Below are 18,947 nucleotides of genomic sequence, written 5' to 3' on the forward strand. Positions count from 1 at the left end.
GGGCGTCCTTTCCAGACGCCCCTAATCCTAGTATGCGCTGAGCGCATACAAAATGCTGGCGCCTGTTCTACACGGGCGCCGCCATTTTGACGTTGCGGCCGCCTAGCGTCTGCACACCATGCGGTGGAAATGACACCGTGAGTGCGCCACTGGCGACTTGCGGCACCATTTCTGCACTGCAAGAAGAAGATGCATTTTGCAGCTGCTTTTTTGTTGCGCGGAGGAGTCATGCGGTTTGGCCGCTGGGGCTCCTCTGCGCAGAAGATGACAGCGCCGGCAGACTGCCCTTTTTGGGCAGTCTGTAAAGCACCATAGTCTCATTCAACAGTGAAAGAAAAGGTGCAAGGGAAAGGCATCTAATAGCACCTTTCAGATTACCACAAGCTTTTGTGGGTTTCAATCCACCCCTTCAGATACATTAACAGAATATAATATTAAAGCCATAGGTATTTAAGTATCATAGTTGTGGGAGTATGATCAGAAAGATGCAGCTTGTGACTCTGACCATAAACCTTGGTTATCCCAAGGTCTAGCCTCCACTTGTACCCTTTGTTTTTGATACCAATTTGATATCAAAAGGGATATTTGAGGCGTGTAGGCAAGAGGACATTCCCAGTGCAAGGAATTAGTCATGACATATAAGGACATCTCTGACCATATATGTAGATCCAACTGGCTCAGCATAGGGGAAGCTTAAAGATGGAATCTGCATAGTCCCTTCACTGAAAGGAGTGATGGTGGGTGATAGACTTTGTTCATACAAATGAACAGAAACCCAAGTACACTTCCCTGTGGAGGAGGTACTCCTTTGTCCAGAAACATTTGCATTGATTGTCCCAGCCATTTGTAAGTTCCCTTCTCATTTTTCTTTCTCCTGGAAACTTCATTTAATCCCCAAATCTTTCCCGGGATACATTTTGCCCTATAAATATGGCTGTCTAGGAACTACCAATTTGGGGTGTCATGAAGGTCAGACAGAGTGTATCTTGCCTGACTCCTCAGGAGGCGCTGAGCCACTTCATCTCACAGAAGCCCTTGATTGAAAGCTCTGCTTCTGGAATCAGTACAGTATCACCTGCTGCAATGCTGAAAGTTGCTGTCTGCAACCACTTTTTATATCATTAGTTCTTGCACGTGTGTGCCAGTGTCCTTGTGTGAATGGTGAGTGATTTTTATCTACAAATGAAACTACATTTAGACCTTGCATTCTGGAGTTCTATTTCTTGGAACTGGTATACACAGGCCTGATCCCTGCTTTTCTGCCCAAAGCTCTCTTAGCAGCTTTACCTAAGAACTATTGAAATTTTTCTATCAAATATTTATTCTAGATGCCTTGAATGGGCAGCATATGCAATTATTTTGTTTCAGAGCAGCCACTTGAATGTGAGTGATTGTGCACCTAGGGAGACTAAAATGTTCTGGTAAAGTGTACCCAGAGATGTATCCCAAAGGGATCCATGAGGCACCCTATCCCCCCATTTTTATACTTTTCAGCAGTCTTGCCAGATATTACTCAGGATTCATCTGCACTGCAGAAATAATGCAGTCTCACACTGCTATAACTATCTTGGCTCTGTTACCAGCATTGGTGCCTTAAAATCCTAAACGTGTATGACTTTTCTTCTGATGGCCCTATGCAGAGAGCCTGATGGGATACCTGACGTAGAGTTCTCCATCACTGCAAGACGGACAGGTCACGTAGGCTATTGAAATATAGATCAAAGAGGCCCAGATAGGAGTTGCCAACAGAAAAGAGTCATTTACACCTTTGAGGCAGATTTATGGCCAGGATGCTTTGCCAGGCCAGAACCATTCTCACCTTGAAGACTTCTATAGATCAAGCAATCTTTAATATGTAGATTGCCTTTGCTTTGAAATGTGGAAACAACTCTTTTGCCTGAGGCAAGATTTTGTCTGTTTAAGGTCCCTCAAATCTTTTGTCTATGTTCTGTCTTAGAATCCAGGCAGACTGATATAGTTCCAATCCACTTCCCCTCCCTTCCGCTCCGTGTTGCTGAGTCTTCATCAGTCCTGGAGCAGTGCCAGTACAGGTGAATATTCCCATTAGAAAGCCTCATGTTACCTATCCAGTGCTAACTTACTATATTCCTGAGTTCTTGGATGATTGTGTGACTGTATGATTGTCTTATGTGTGAATGAATAATAAACAGTATTCAGTTTTCATAAAACTTGTCTCTGTTGACCTATTTACCTTGGCTACCTTCGTATACATAGGATAGAGACCGCTCCTCTGTTTGAGCTAATGATAAATTCCCCAGACCAAGGTCTCCTTATTTACAGCTCAATGCTATGAAATCCTGGGATCTGGAGTTTCATAGGACACCAGAACTCTGACAGAGAAGACTCAATATCTCACAAAACTATAAATCCCAGATTCCATAGCATTGAGCCATAGCTGTTAATGTCAAACAGCCTTATTTCTGCAATACAGATGCAACCTCAGAGAGTCTTCTCCATTTTTTCCATTTTCACACCCCCTTTTATAACCCCAAGGCTCTTAACAGCAGTGACTTAGCCCTGTCTTGGCTTTTAGCTGAAGGCATCCGTTACTTTCTGTGTGCATACATAATATCTTGAATATATTAAAACAAAAACATCCCAAAAGCAAACCTTGATTTTGTCCATGGACCACCCCCATTGGATACCAAAGGCCCACTGTATTTGGTGTCACCCCCCATCTACCTCCTCCCAAACCACAGCATAGAGAATCCTTAGTCATGTTTGTTTGTATGAAACCATAATGACTGTATATCACTGAATGTCACGGGCAGAGTTGGGACATACACAACTAGCAAAATTACACAAAGTAATGCATTTACATATAGATAGTTTCATGTGGTTGAAGTGAAAATTTGGTAAAAGATGATGTTTTTAAAGAAAATGTGAAAAGAATAAAAAATTTAAAATGTTACAAAATATATTTCATTTTTTTTTAAAAAGTGAATTTCTAAAGGCTCTCTCCCACCCAAAAACACACCTCACAGCCCCCTTCAATTGCAATATTTTACAAAGGTTAGCAAACATGTAGATCATCAGGTATTTCTTCAGCTTTTTACCAGGACCTATTTTTCCCGTGACATGAATTTGCCCCCCCTGAAATGGGGTGTATTCACTTTGACTTCTGGATTCTGATGGTTGTTCATAGCTCACATTGACACTGTAATCAGGAAGGCCACCATTTCATGACCAGTGGCCATATTCAGATTAGCCATCATGTTCAATTATGCTTTCATACCCATACACCAAAAGCTGTCTACTTCATTCATATTTTTGCATAACCCTATTTTTCTATGAAGATGGAAAAACTACAATTTAATGTTATACCATTATATTTTTTTGAAAAAAATTTAAAAGTCCATTTTGGATTGCTAAAAAGACCAATGGAGGCAGGCAGTGACTTAGCAGTTAAGACGCTGACGCTGACAATCGCAAGATTGGCAGTTCAACACCCAAGGGCTGCATGACGGAGCGAGATCCCATCACTCACCCCAGCTTCTGCCAACCTAGCAGTTCAAAGCACATAAAAATGTAAGTAGATAAATAGGTACCACTTTGGAGGGAAGGTAACAGTGTTCTGTGTTAGTTAGTCATGCTGGTCATATGACCACAGAGCCATCTTTGAAATGCTGGCTCCCTCGGTTTGGTAACAGAGATGAGCACCACCACCATAGTTGGACATGACTAGACAATCATGTCAAAGGGGAAACCTTTACCTTTTTAAAAAGACCAATATTTGGGCCCTAGTCTGAACTCTCCATAGAAGCCAAGGTGAGACTGTCATACTTTGAATATGAGGCAAGAACACTTGACAAGATGGAAGGTGACCTAAAAAGAGGAAGACCGCATTCCAGATGAACAGACTCAACTAAGGAAGCCACAGCCCTGAATCTGCAGGACCCAAGCAGGGCTTTTGGGGGCAGGGTGACTGGGAGGTCTCTCATTCATTGGATCACTGTAAGTTGAAGTCAACATGGCAATGGTTAACAACAACAAGAAGAAAAAGTACTTTCAGTCAAGACCAAGAATTTGGGCTGAACTTCTGAATCACTGCTCTTGCTGGAACCTGACATAGTGAAATAAAATTCCAGACCTAGGGGCAAACATCATAAAAATCCAACACAAAAACTTTATTAAGAAGTAGAGCAAATAGAGTTGAGGTTTTACATGAACAATTACCAATATGCATATCTTTAAAAAGCAGCATCTACAATTGTCCCCATTTACATTTCAGCATTCCTCCCCCCAACCCCTTCCCCACTGGTCTATTCTGCACTGATTCATTTTCCCATCCAGTGGCACTTCTCTACAGTTTTCGTGATGCCTAGGCCATCCTGGGGTGTACACACACTACATAGTTATTACACTTTGATCCCATTTCATCTGCCATGGCTGTGTCTTATGAAATCCTAGGATTTATAGTTTAATAAGGGACTTTCCATACTCTACCAATTAGCTCTGAGGATGTAATCAGGCAAATGGACTAAAACACTCTACAGATCCCAGGACTCCATAGAAAAGCACCAGGGCAGTTAAAGTGGTATCAAATGCCATCATTGTGATGAGGATACACACCCAACCAACAGAAGCCCTTCTTAATCACAGCATTAGTATTTCTTGTCTGTTAAGAGATTATCTAAAAAGATTTGTATTGTGGTTGCAGTCATTGGAAGGGGGGGGGGGGTCTCATTGATCTAGTTTCTTCCCAACACAGTGATTCATAACACAATAAAAATACAATTAAAATTATTTGCTCTACTGAACGCATCACATTAAAAGACAAAAAACATACCCATCAACCACAGAACCTCATTTATGGGTTTAGACACAAAAAAGCAACTGAGAAGCCTCTGTTTCAAGCAATAGCACTTGAGGTTCTGAAATCCTGGGCCAAGGCTCTAAAAGTGTGGCTCTAACTGATCACCTAAAGGTAATGGGAGGTCAAGGGGCATCATTTGAGGGTGCGGACTGCACTGGATGGTATCCCAGAGGTGGGTGCACACCTGGTGAGACTTGGCACGGCTCTCTGGGCAAGCAGAAAAGTGTGTCACATCCCTTTTTCGCTTGCCCAACAGCCTTTCCCAGCAAGAATCTGGCTGGCAACCAGTGACTGGATGAGGGGCAGACAAGTGAGGCAGTCAGAAAAAGGCATGGCATGGCAGTCCTTTTTGGGCACCTTTGGGTGACATCAACCACAGTGTCACTGCGGGGATCCAAATAAAATTTTCATTCCTGTGCCCGCTTTTCCTTATGAAACAACGTTTTTGTGTCAGTTGAGTTCTTTATAACCTGCAAGTTCTGTCATTATACATTCAAAGAAACAATTGTTATTAAGGTTTTCTCTTCTTATTCTTTTTTGCTATAGAATGAAAATGCGTATGGTTTGCCCTGTTTGGGTTCTGCGATGTATATAGTAAGGATTTGTGAATATCTCTCCAGACTTGAAACTATCTATGTTTTTCCTGTGAGAGTTTTAAAATGCTGTTTATGGCCTGTTACAGACTGCCAAAATAAAGCTGCTTCGGGTCTCTTTGGAGGTATACTGTTTAAATGATGCATGCATCCTAAGAATCCGGAAGCTGCACCAAAGCTGCACTCCAGTGCTTAGGAATGGAGTGTGGCTTTGGCGCGACCTCCGGACTCTTAGGACCCATGCATCATTTAAATAGCATACCTCCAAAGAGACCCGAAGCAGCTTTATTTTGGCAGTCTGTAACAGGCCTATGAGTTCATTATATTAAAACAACTCTCCCCACAGTGTGAGCATTTATATTGTGTCTATATGAACTGATTTTTAATGCCTTATAAAGGTTGGTTGGTGAATGTATGTTTCTACTGTCTAGACATAAATAAAAGATCACTGTGAGAATTGTAGAATGTCATCTAAAGGTTAACTTTTCACACAAAAAACCAGGTGGTCATTTCTATGGTTTCTCCATAAGATTGATTCTCTGAGATGTAATCTAAAGCCTTTTATGTGCATGTATCTCTTCCCACAGTCTAAACATAGACATCATTTTTCTGTTTGGCCTTTAAGATGCAGTGCACAGCTTCTCTTATTTAAAAAGCTCTCTCCACAGAGTGAGCATTTGAATAATTTCTCTTTTAGATGAGTTATCTGAAGTTTTCAAAGGCTCTAGTTAAATAACACTCTTCTATATGTCCTCATAATTGGTTTTCTGAGGTTTTTTCAGGTTTTTTTTTTTTTTTTGCAAACATAGCTTTTTCACACTATAAACATTTACAGTCGATCTTCCACATTTGCAGTTTGACATTAGTAGATTTAGTTATTCATGAATGTTAAACATGTCTTTTCAGGGTGGGAGAGATGGAGGAATGGAGCATTCCTGTTCCCCATACCCTCTCGCCCTGGAAATAGCTGCTGGGGGGTTTATTCAGGGGTCTCCCACATTCACAGGGGTCTTGGTCCTCTGACCCCCGCAAATGTTGAGGGCCAACTGTATATGGCTTCTAATTTAGACACATTTTCTGATGTTCTCTAAAGGTTCTTTTGTAACTACAGCTCCTTCTGCTCTCTCAATGTTTGTGCGGTTTCTCCTTTAGATGGGTTTTCTGATGGAATCTAAGGCTAGCTATGTAAGCATAGGTCCTTCCACATTCTGAACATTTATATGGTTTCTCCTTCAGATGTGATTTCTTATGGACACTGAGGTCCTGTTTGTAAGTATAGCTCTTTCCACATTCTGAACATTTATGTGGTTTCTCTGTCAGATGAGATTGTTTATGCTGTCTGAGGCTGCTTTTGTAACTATAGCTCTTTCCACATTCTGAACATTTATGTGGTTTCTCTGTTAGATGAGATTTCTTATGCTCTCTGAGGCTGTATTTATAATAATAGCTCTTTCCACATTCTGAACATTTATATGGTTTCTCATTCATATGGGATTTCTTATGGTAATTGAGGTTCTGTTTGTAAGTATAGCTCTTTCCACATTCTGAACACGTATGTGGTTTCTCTGTCAGATGAGATTTCTTATGCTCTCTGAGATTTCTTTTGTAACTATAGCTCTTTCCACATTCTGAACATTTATGTGGTTTCTCTGTCAGATGAGATTGTTTATGCTGTCTGAGGATGTATTTATAATAAAAGCTCTTTCCACATTCTGAACATTTATGTGGTTTCTCATTCAAATGGGATTTCTTATGGTAACTGAGGTTCTTTTTGTAAGTATAGCTCTTTCCACATTCTGAACACTTATGTGGTTTCTCTTTCAGATGAGATTTCTTATGCTCTATGAGATTTCTTTTGTAACTATAGCACTTTCCACATTCTGCACATTTATATGATCTCTCCTTTAGATGAGATTGCTTATGCTCTTTGAGGCTCCTTTTGTAAATATAGCTCTTCCCACATTCTGAAGCTTTATGTGGTTTTTCATCCCTTTGCATGGTAAAGTTAGCGTCATGGCTCTCATTCTCTCCATTTGGTTTTCCTTGTTTTTGGTGAGAGAAGATTTTATCCAGACAAACAGTGGATTTATCCCTTTTCTTCTTAGTGTTGTTTCCATCTTTCCTTTTTGGTACATCTTGATTTTGGAAGGTTCCAGTCAACTTTCCATGCTCTGTTCCTTTATATTTTAACTTACGTACTTTCCCCTCATCCTCACTTTCTGAACAATCAGCATCGTATGAGAGCTCCTCATCCTTCCAGTCTGTACAATGGGTTCCTGAAATTAAGGGAAAGTGTATAATAATGGCCAAACAGAAAAAGACACTTTCAAGTCATCCAGTCTGAAATAATGACAAGTCCTCTGGTGTATAAAACCATATAAAGTCCTATATAGCTTAGGGCTAGGTTACCTGAAATGCCATATTTCCCTGCACAAGCCTACATAATCTTTGAAGTAGGGATTACTTTCAGTTCCACCACTACCATAGGTATCCCTGGTGAGGACTCAGGAGAGAGCCTTCTCGGTAGTTTTGTAACAAATCTATATTTTTGTCTCATTCCCGAAGAGCCAAGTGGGATTTTTTTTTTTTAACTTTCTGTCTCCTAACAGTGAGATATTTTAAAGTTCTTCAGCTAAGGAAATCAGAAGTTAGCTTGGAATAGCTTGAGGCTGAACTAATGGTGATATTTACATAAGACGTGGCTTGACTCCGGATCCACTTGTGAGGGGGATGACATTGGATACAGCCATTCAAGGAGCAGAGGAAGAACGGACGTATCAGGGCTGATCAGAGTTCACAGAGATAAGGTGTCCAGCTAGCTCACAGATGAAGAATTCTGGGGATCTCTTATAAGCAAAAACTAGCCTGAAGGCAAAGGTGTTTGTCCTACATCAGAGGGAATCAAATCTGCATTGTGAACCCTTTCCCGTATTGTTATGTATTCTTTATATGTATTATGCTATTATTTCTTAGATTGTACGCCATGGGCAGGTTTACTCTTATCTATTTTATAGTTTGTATGTACAGCGCTGTGCAAATCTACAACACTATATAAATAAAGCATAATAATAATAATAATAATAATAATAATAATAATAATAATGGTCTGGCAATGTCCGTGTTGAGAATGAAGTTGTAAATCAGACTTATCAGACTTGTTTGACAAAACATCCTGCCTCAATTGCCTGTCTTCCTGACTTTGCAGGTGTTAAAGTTGCTCATTTGCAAACTATTCTGTTTGATGGGTAGTGCTCTCACGCCTCGGGAATCATGGCCGCCCAGAGTACGGCGTCCGTTTGGAGCCATAGGGAAACACACACACACACCAAAATTCAGAAGATTTCAGCTTAGTGGGAGGCATAAACCCATTCATTTTCAGACTCTGGGAAATGTCTCCACCAAATTAAGTATTGTAATTCTTTTTGTGAAAGCAAGAGTCCAGAATCCTGGCCACTTCAAAATGTTGCTCCTCTTCAACCACCAGGGGAGAGGGAGGTCCTTTCTCTGGCCTCCAGAAGTCGGTGGTAAGGTCTGGTTTCAGCTAGCTGATATGGAACACTGGATGCAATTGTCTCTAAGTCTTAGGTAGCTTGAGTTCAGCAGTCACCTCATTAATCAAGCTCTTAACCCTAAAAGATCCAACATATTTGGGAGCAAGCTTTTTTTGCAGATTGTAATGTTTTGAGGTGTTAGTAGATAAATCCACCTTACTTCCAGGGGCAATGTGCCATTCTTTGCCTCTCTCTTCATCAGCATATTTTCTTATAGTCCTGTTAGGCCACATCTAAGGCAGCTACTATGATCAGTCATGCCATTCTGAATTTTGTAATCTATTGGGTCAGGAAAACAGGATCAGTTGGCTCAGTCTCAAGGGTGGGCAACGTTTTGGGCTCATAGCCATATATCACCTCAAAAAGTGAGTGACCAGTGCTTTGGTTCACCGCACTTTTGAAAGCCAGCTTGGCATGGAGTAGCAGTTCGAACCAATAGTCTTGGAGGTAATTGGTGTAACATCAAAGGTACTGTTCTAGGAGTGAATGGGCCCTCTCAGTCTGCCCATCGGACTGTGTATGGGAAGTGCTCATCGCCTGTTTGATGCCTAGTTTTTGAAAATAGATCTGTTACCACCCAAATAGTATTCCTGCACTTATTATCCGGCAGGTCCAGAATGAAATACATGGCTATGTGTTCCCAGGGGTACCTGAAGTCAGCAAAGGTCTTAAGTTCTCTAGCCGCCGCCCCCTCCCCTCCGCCGGGCCAGTTTGGCTCTGGCACAAACAGGACACCCTTTGACGTAAGCATCTACATCTTGTCTCACCACATTCCACCAGTATTGTTTGCGGAACCTGTACCATATTCTCAGGAACCCCCAATGACCAGATGCCTTTGAATTGTGGCACAACTATAACACTTTGACCCTTAGCTCTTCCTGCACATATATTCAATCTACTTTGTACCATAGACCATTTTTTAGTCAACTCAGCCTAGTATTGTGACAGCCACAAGTCTCTAACGGTGTCAATGAAACTTGAAGTAAAGGGTCCGGTGTGAGTTGTGACTGGGGACTATCTTTTAGGCCCTGACCTCTGGTGGTCACTGCCAGTCCCAACTGTTGGGGGTTAAACACTGTCTATTGGGGCCTTTTGCCAGCCATTGTATTGAGGAAGCCTTGATAGTGCATCAGCTAGAATGTTTTGCTTCCCCATAAAGAACTACAGATTCAACTTAAACCTGTAAAAATATTTGACCCATTGGCTTTGCTTGGGACTTAGTTTTCTTGGGGCTTGTAAGTTTTCTTGGAGCCTCCAAATTCCTATGGTTGGTCCAGACCTCAAATGGGCGGGGCATCCCTTGTAAGAATTAGCAAAATCCTGGAGTGCCCATTTGATTGCAGAAGCCTCCCACTCCTAAGTTGGCCAGTCTACCTCTGCCACTTGAAACTTTTTAGACAAATAGGCACACTACCACAACAATCAGTCAGAATTTTTTTTACAGAAGAATTGTCCTCAAGGCGCATCACTAGTATCCACTTGGACCACAAATGGCTGTTTGGGATCGGGATGTATCAAAATGGGTTCAGTACTAAACATTCTCTTTAATTTTTGGAAAGCCTCCTGACACTCAGGGGTCTATTTGATTTTCATCGAAGGCCTGGGTATTAGGGCCTTATCTGTTATTGTGCAAGATTTGGTTTACAAGACTCACAAACACACCAGGGCCCCCGATAGCCCAAAAGGCATCACCAGGTATTCAGATGCCCCTAAGGGGCAATTGAAAGCAGTCTTGTGCACATCCCCTTCCTGCAGTCTCACCCTGAAAAAAGCATCTCTCAGGCACAGCTTTGTGAAAAAAAATTCCTGTAGCTAACCTGCTCAACATGTCCTTCAAGAATGGGATGGGATATTTGTTCATACAATATATCTCACTGAGGTTGTGGTAGTCAGTTACCAGCCTCAAAGTTCCATCTTTTTTCTCTCAAAATTAGACCGGGGCCAAGAACAAAGATTTTGAGGGTCTTATAAAACCCCTGACTAGATTCTCCAGATTCTGACACCACTTTTTTCTGACAGTAAGAGCTGTTCAACAGTGGAACACGCTCCCTCGGAGTGTAGTGGAGTCTCCTTCTTTGGAGGTCTTTAAACAGAGGCTGGATGACCATCTGTCAGGGATGCTTTGATTGTGATTTCCTGCATGGCAGGGGGTTGGACTGGATGACCCTTGTGGTTTCTTCCAACTCTACGATTCTATGATTCTACTATATTTTATATTATTTTGTTTTTATGGTTTATGATTTTACGTTCTCTCTAGGAATCTCTAGCTCCCCCCAGCGCAACTCTGCCAGAAGTTGCCCACAGAGTTGCACTGGAGAACCTAGATGTTCCTAGAGAAAACACTTCTCTAGGCATTTGTAGGCCCTCCAGCGTAATTCTATTGTCAACGTCTGGCAACGTCTCTTCCAACTCTATGACTTTAAGAAAGGTAGATAGTTTGCGACTGCCATCTTTAGAGAGAGCATTAACTATGGAAGTCTTAGGTTTTGTTTTGTTTTTTCCTTTTTGTTGTTATTTTTCCTTCTTCTTTTTCTTTATTTTTCCTTTTTATCCATGTTTGGTTTTTGATTATGTTATTGTTGTCTTGCACCAAATTTTATCTTTCTTTTGTGCAAAACGGAACTAAAAATATTTTTACAATAAAAATAAAATAAAATTATGAAGCACAGAACCTGGGACTATCAGGATTTCTTTCCTCCATCTTGGGGCAGCCTTATAAACTACAATTTAAACATGACTCAGTAGGCATGAATTGCTTTGGATCCCAGTTCGGGAGAAAAGCAGTATATAAATCAAATAAATATTTAAGTGTAATGCAGTACAGGGAGGTAATAATGCTTTCTTGGGGCATTATGAGGAGATCTCTCCTCTGATATTTTAGGCACATCTCCTTACCAGAAAGGCTGCTTTCCGTATCATCATTTTCCCTTTCAGTCTCAATCCACTGTCGCCTCTCTTCTTCTTCCAGTGAACTCCAGTCTGAGGTACTGTCAATTTCCTCAAAGTCTGCCTGCAATGGGAGAACAGAACAGAACCAGGAGAGAAATAGAGCTGGGCAAAAGGGTTTCATCCAGTTCTCCACACCAGCCCTGGCAGTGCCACTCTCTTGGTGGGAGGGAGAACTCAGAAGCAGTTTTCAGTTTGTGTGAGGCTAGTCAAAGTGGTCAGTGACATAGGCATTTCTAGCAGGGTGCGGGTGGTGCAGACCACACTGGGTGATACCTCAAAGGGGGGGTGTCACCTGGTGCACTTGTGGAAAGGGACTGCCTTCTGGTGTGTACTGCCACTCTTCTCCATGGGTAGACCAGGACCCCAGAGACTGAAGGTCCTGAAAAGAACCCAGTTCACTTGCCTGGAGGAGGCAAGGAGGCTGGCCAAGAGGCTTTTGACATGCCACAGCAAAATCCTGGAGGCCCTTCTCATCACTGAATGGCCCTTTGGACCCTTTGGGACTTGCAAACAAGGTGGGTTATGGAACACCTTTGAGTGCCTCATCCACCAACCTTTAGCAGTAAGTAGACCAGAGCCTTCCTCTTCCATGGTACCTCGAGCTACTCCTGAAGGACGATTGGCCTAGCAAATCCGTGTGTGGGCTGACACCACACTGGGGTGACACAAACCTTAGTGACACCACTGCTCAGTGCCTGGCAGGTTGGACTGAGGTAACCTCCAATCAACATTGTTGGTAAGGTGAGAATCCAGTGAAAGTTGTGGGGAACTGATAGGCACTCAGCCTAGCGAGGAAGGCCCTCTCTCATTTTCCCACAATATGTATTGTTCCTACTGTCAGGATATGGAGGAAATGTTACCCCAAACTGAGGCCCCTGAGGTTAAGGGGTGGCATGATAGCTACATTCAAATATTTGAAAGGATGTCATATTGAGGATGGTTCAAGTTTCTTTGTGCTAGTGCCAAGACTAGGGAGCTTATCGCACACACTTTTGCCCCCGATCTGCGCACGGGCAAGGTACACGCATGGCTGAGTGAAAACACATTTTATCACATGCCATACTTTCCTGAAGGTTTCTCCATGCCATCGCCGGGCCCTAAGCTGTACCCAATCAGGGCTCAGCCATGTAATTTTGCTCAGCCAGAAAGCTTCCGTCTTTCAAAATTCATGCACCTGAGCCCTGATCGGGGAAGGCTTAGCTCCTTCATATTCCTGGCTTTTAGGGGTACACTCCGGTACATTCCTTCAAATGCCTGGCTTTTAGGGGGTTGAATCATGAGATGGTGTGTAGCTATAACATTGTAAATACATGTCTCATGAAGGATCTTTATCTCTTCTTCAGCCCAGTGCTGCCATGAGGCTGAATTATGGAGTTGCTTCAGTTGCCAGATGCTGGAAGGCATCAGCAAGGCACCCACTAAGACAACCTGTGGCAAATTCAATATATGATTCATTAAAAATAAATATTCAGAGAAGTTACTCTTTTGGACTGCAGCTTCCAGTGCCCACATGGTCTGGGAGATGTTGGGAGAAGTAGTCTACAAAAAGCAACTTTTTCCAAGCTCTCATTTATGCTTATATCTGCAGCTCTTCCTCAGACAGAACTAAGAGCAGAGACACGGGGAAATTATGTCTCCCCTAGTTCAGTGTGACATACAGCTATCTCTTCCTTAGCTGCAAGAGGGATGAAAGTCTCAGCCCCCATCTGTAGGCACTTTCTGCTTCATGGCAATGACAACATGAAATCCACTCACCTGGGAGAAACCACCTGTCTTTTTGGATCCTTCCGGGAAAGTGTTGGAGCAGTTGGGCTTTTCATCATCCATGAGCCTCAGAAGAAAAGAATCATGCTATTGAAGCAAAGGAGAAACCTAGGTAAGCTTGATTCTTGGCATGCTGTTTTTGTTTTGTTTTTGTTTTGTTTTTTGTCTTGAGAGAAAGAAAAGAAAAACAAGAGAGGTAAAAAGGAAGTCAAGTCCCCTTCCACCATAGAAAATGTACTTGTATGTTTCAGAACCTAAAAACTGTACTTAGTTCAATCTACAACTCCCAGAGATCCCCAGCCTGTATGTTTGGGAACCAGTATTTTTTTAAAAAACTAATTCTTTGTGACTAATTTATTTTAACAGCAACTAAAGCATAACTAACTAAGCAACATCAAGATTGTGAGAGAACCAATGGGTAACTTCATTTCTTTGCCATGTATTTTACTGTTTTAATGAGCCAATGTGGGAGAGTAGTTGAAATATTCGGCTGCATCTGCACTGCAAAAATAATCCAGTTTGACACCACTTTAACTGCCATGGCTCAATGCTATGAAATTCTGGGAACTGTAGTTTTGTGAGATATTTAGCCTTCACTGTCAGAAAGCTCTGGGTGCCACAAGAAACTACAATTTCTAGAACTCCTCAGCATTTAGCCAGGGCAGTTAAAGTGGTGTCAAATTGGATTATTTCTGTAGTACGGCTGCAGCCTTAGAGGCCAGGAGTCGAATCTCTGCTCAGCCATGGAAACCTACCAGGTAACTTCAGGCAAGTCACCCATTCTCAGCCTTAGAGGAAAGCAATGGCAGACCTCCTCTGAAGAAATCTTGCCATGAAAAACCCAAGATAGGGACACCACAGGTCAAAATGGACTTGAAAGTACTTAACAACAACACTTGGTTTGATTTCAGTTGACTTATATCTCGTCTTATTCTTAAAGTGGGACCCAGGGAGGCTTGTAGAATGTTAACATTTTCAAGAGCAATTAAATGGTAGAGATTTTAGTTCCTGCCGAACAATTAGAAACTGAACCATTACTTTTAAAAATTGTTTCTATTACAATAATGATCTACTTGGGGAAACCCTGGAAGTGAAACTGCAGAGAGCAGCCCAAATGAAAAGATTCATCAATCTTTGAAGTGAGCAAAGACACATTGCCACCTAAAGTTCATATACACATATTTTAGTTAAAATTACCTAGCTGGTCTCCTGTAGCAAGAGGTTGCTCTTTTGGGGTGTGAGGTCTTCCATTAATCCTTCTTCAACTTCCCCAGAGCAAAATGAAATACAGAAACAGGCAGGACTGAAGCAACAGCTGTTTGGTGAGGGTGACTTGGGGAAACAAATTGCTAATGAGCCAATTTACAGGTTTAATTTCCAAGATCCCAACTTGGAAACTCCCATCACAGCCTGTTTTCCCTTGAGATCCTGCAAGGACTTATTCCTACTTTGCAAGGAGGCAAAGAGAGATCAGATTAAGGTCTTATGCATCACTTGGCCATTTGAGCATTTGCTCCATGAAAAGAAGCCAGTTGTTGATCATTCTTATTCCATTCTCAACAGGGCAGCCCATCCTGATAGCAGATCTGATCTCCTTTAGTTTATTCCTATGGATTTTTTTTACCAAGAGTTATGTGAAAAGATGTTTGGGGGACTTTCCTGCTTCATATACCAGACTAACCTGATTGACTTTGAGAAGTCATGGACCTTGACTTGGGTGGAACCAGTGTTCTGCCATTTTGCCTTAGGTTTTTGCCACCAATGTCTTGGGACTGCTCTGCATCTGCTGAGATTCATAGCAACCTTTCAAGAGATGGCTGTGTCACTCTGTTTCAATCGAAAAAGGAAAGGGGCAGGAGAAAGACATCTAGTAGTACCTTTCAGATTATGACAAGCTTTTGTGGATTTCAGTCCACTCCTTCAGACACATGGACATTATACAATATTCAAGCCACAGGTATTTAAATACAGTTGCATAATTTTGGGGAATGCAATCAGAAAGATGCAAGTTGTGACACTGGCCATAAATTTTCAGAGTTGTGCATGATGGCACAGGTCTGTCAAGCAGCTGGCCTGTCAGTCACAAGGTGTGCAAAGCAATCCATTCAGTTTGCCTAAGATTTAGTTCCATTGATATATTTTTCAGTTGAGCAACCTTTTGTTACATACTACACAGTAATGAGAACTAATACATGTAGTGCACCAAGAAACCATTGTTTCTCTTTGTATTTTGACTCATGGATTGAACACTTCCCAGTTTAGTTGTTTTTCCACTCTTCCATTGCAATCATTTTTGTTCCAGAACTACTACCTGAAGGTCTCAGATTGTGTGCCAGAGAGACTAAAATGTTCTGATAAAGTGTACCCAGAGATGTGTGGATTCATACCCAACACCCCAAAGGAATCCACACAGCGCATGGCATCAGGTCACACCTCTGGTGCTGTGTCCATACAACACAGCGCCAAAGGAGCACCATATAGCCACACTGCTGTGGCTATGGGACCCTCAAAAGGCTGGATCGGGGTCGTGGCATGAAGTTGCCGTGTCCCTGATCCAGCTAGGAAAGGGGTGGTCTGTCAAGCCCCTATGTATGAACACAGACATGACATTAGTGAACCCTCTACCTTTTTTTAGTCATCAGTGTAAAAGTAAATACAATGCTGCCAAATTAACAAACGTAGATGTAGTTCAGTGTTATACAGTCGGCCCTTCTTATACACGGATGTTTTATACACAGATTCAAGCATCCACAGTTTGAAAATGTTCAAAAAAAGTATAAATTTCAAATATCAAACCTTGATTTTCAATTTTTCATAAGGGACTGGACCCGGTACATCCGTTCTCCCTCCTAGTCCCTGAACAGCCATATCCAACATCCTCCTCCTCACATAATTGGATCTGGAGTCAATCTTTGTCTTGTGTAAGTATCACCATTAGTTCAGCCTCAAGCTATTCCAAGCCAACTTCTGATTTCCTTAGTCCTGGCATGTATGTGTGAGTGAATGTGAACCGTTGTGTGATTTCCCCCTTTAATAAGAGAAGCACTTCATTCAGAGAATTCTGCCTCTACAATATTCCTTGGTACCCTTTGATCTCAGTATACATCAGGGAAATGGTCTCGAGGGTCCTTGTAGCCGACCCAATAAATTGAGCTAAATAAAATTCCCCTAGAGAGACTCTTGGCTACAGGATGGATGGGAAATGGTCATTCATCATCCTCTTTTACAATACTATCTTGCATCCTTTAAAATTATTATTATTTATTTCATTTTTATGCTGCTTTTCTCCTGGAAAGGAACCCAAAGTGGCTCACAAGACAACGTCATTCCAGAAATTGAAAGGGTGAGGTAAATTTTATTATGCAAGAACCCAAATAAAGAGCAAGCAGGAAGTCTTTTTTTTTAAAGGGAGGAAGGGGTAAGAGTTTGTTTATATTTATGTGTCAAATTTTGAATACATTTGTTTTTAATAAAAAATGAAAAAGAAATGATGCCATTCCAGAAATTCCAATGACAAGACGGCGGTCCTAGTTGTTGGATGTTATCATTTATATATCTACTAAAGAGGAACCATGTCTTCATAAAGGGTCTTTGTGTTTGAATAGGGTAGCTAATTTCTGAGGCTGCGGATATCTTTTCCGTCAGCAAAAATGTCTCAGACCTGACGCCACCATCCTCTAAAAAGAAGTTTCACATCTTCAGTGTTTAGGGATTGCCAATCTAGTTGTAGCAATCAGGAAACAGATTATAGTGATTTATGCTGTAAAAAAAAACCTTTGTTCTTACTCATGAATATTGAAAACAATACCAGTGCAGGGTATAATACAATGCTTTTGGGTTTCGTAATACCCAAAATTAGAGAGGTAACAACTAGCCAAAATTGGTGCACATAGATGTAAGTCTCTTTACCATTACAGCCTCTCCAGCATTTAACCGATGTATCTACCGGATGCCTTTCGGCAAGTCACATTCTCTCAGGCTGCATCAGCACTGCAGAATTAACGCCGTTTGACACTCTTTTAACTGCCATGACTCCATGCTATTGGGTTTTGTAGTTCTGTGAGACACTTAACCTTCTCTGTTAGAGACCTCTGGGGCCACAACAAATTACATTTGCCAGGATTCCAGAGGATGGAGCCGGAGCAGTTGAAAGTGGTGTCAAATTGGGTTATTTCTTCAATGCGGATGCACCCTGAGGCCCAAAACACATTGCAGAAATAATCCAGTTTTGAGACTGCTTTAATTCAGTGCTAGGGGATTCTGGAAATTGTAGTTTATTCTGGCACCAGAGCTCTCTGACAAGAGAATGCTGAATGTCTCACAAAACTAGTTCCCAGAATCCCCCAGCATTGAGCCAGGGCAGTCAAAGCAGTCCCAAACTGGATTATTTCTGCAGTGTGTTTGGGACCTAGGTCTCAAAGGTGCTGCAAGACCCCTTTACATAGGGAAAAGGTGAATGGAAAAGGAAATTCTTTCTTTCTCCTTTTCCTTTTTTCTCTTCCTTCCTTCAGATCCCTCTCCCTTCCTTTTTCTTCCTTCTTTCCTTTCCTTCGTTCCCTTTCCCTTCCCTTTTCTTCCTTTCATTTCCTTCCCTTTATTTTCTTTCATTTCTTTCCTCTTTCCGTCCATTTTTTCATTCCTTTCCTTCCTTTTCTTTCTTCCTTTCCATTCCTTTTCTTCCATCCACCCTTCCCTACTTTCATTTCCTTCCTTTCATTTCCTTCCTTTCATTTCCTTCCTTCTCTTCCCTTTCTTCCTTCCCCTTTCCTTCCTTCCTTTTTTTCTTCCTTTCCATCCCTTCCCTTCCATCCACCCTTTCCTACTTTCATTTCCTTCCTTCCTTCCTTCCCTTCCCTTCCCTTCCCTTCCTTCCCTTCCTAGGGCCCCACAGAGACTCTCTTGGGGCCCTCAGTGTGGCTCCTGAGGGCCACATTTCGCCCTCCTCCTCCTCCTCCTCCTCAGTCCTGAGGTAACCCTCTCTAGTCCTTGGCCTATTTGGCCCCTTCGCTCGCTCTCGCGCGCCTCAGGGCTTCCAGGGGCCTGTCGGGAACTGTAGTCTTCCATCCACTGGGCTCTACGAGCGCCAAGGCGCCGCGGGACTCCAACTCCCACGATCCTTTGCGAAGCCGGCCTGGCGCCCCAAACCAAGTCATCATCCCTTGGCAATTTCTCTGGCTCTTGCAAAGGAGAAGAGGGAGGGGAGGGGGCATGTGGGGTTTTAAAGTCATAGCAAAGCAGGCTATTAATTAACAT

General features: G+C 42.1%; 1 protein-coding gene across 3 annotated transcripts; it reads right to left on the reverse strand.

Moving 5' to 3' along the window:
* Positions 1–5,749: 5,749 nt before the first annotated feature.
* LOC149320592 (uncharacterized) lies at positions 5,750–17,512 on the reverse strand. 3 transcript variants are annotated; one of them, XM_089505978.1, is made up of 5 exons: positions 16,491–17,512; positions 15,376–15,521; positions 13,686–13,781; positions 11,877–11,991; positions 5,750–7,706 (listed from the first exon to the last, which is right to left on the reverse strand). In XM_089505978.1, exons 3-5 carry the CDS (start codon positions 13,755–13,757, stop codon positions 6,556–6,558), a joined length of 1,338 nt encoding a protein of 445 aa, XP_089362104.1. In that variant the 5' UTR covers positions 13,758–13,781; positions 15,376–15,521; positions 16,491–17,512; the 3' UTR covers positions 5,750–6,555. The 3 variants fall into 3 exon arrangements, with proteins under 3 accessions (XP_089362104.1, XP_089362106.1, XP_089362112.1); XM_089505980.1 differs by having other exon boundaries at positions 13,686–13,860; XM_089505986.1 differs by lacking the exons at positions 15,376–15,521; positions 16,491–17,512 and adding an exon at positions 14,892–14,950 and having other exon boundaries at positions 13,686–13,860.
* Positions 17,513–18,947: the final 1,435 nt, after the last annotated feature.

The sequence above is a fragment of the Sceloporus occidentalis genome, unplaced genomic scaffold (assembly GCF_023333645.1).
Source record: "Sceloporus occidentalis isolate IW3139 unplaced genomic scaffold, rSceOcc1.0.p SCAF_1, whole genome shotgun sequence".
Lineage (NCBI taxonomy): Eukaryota > Metazoa > Chordata > Lepidosauria > Squamata > Phrynosomatidae > Sceloporus > Sceloporus occidentalis.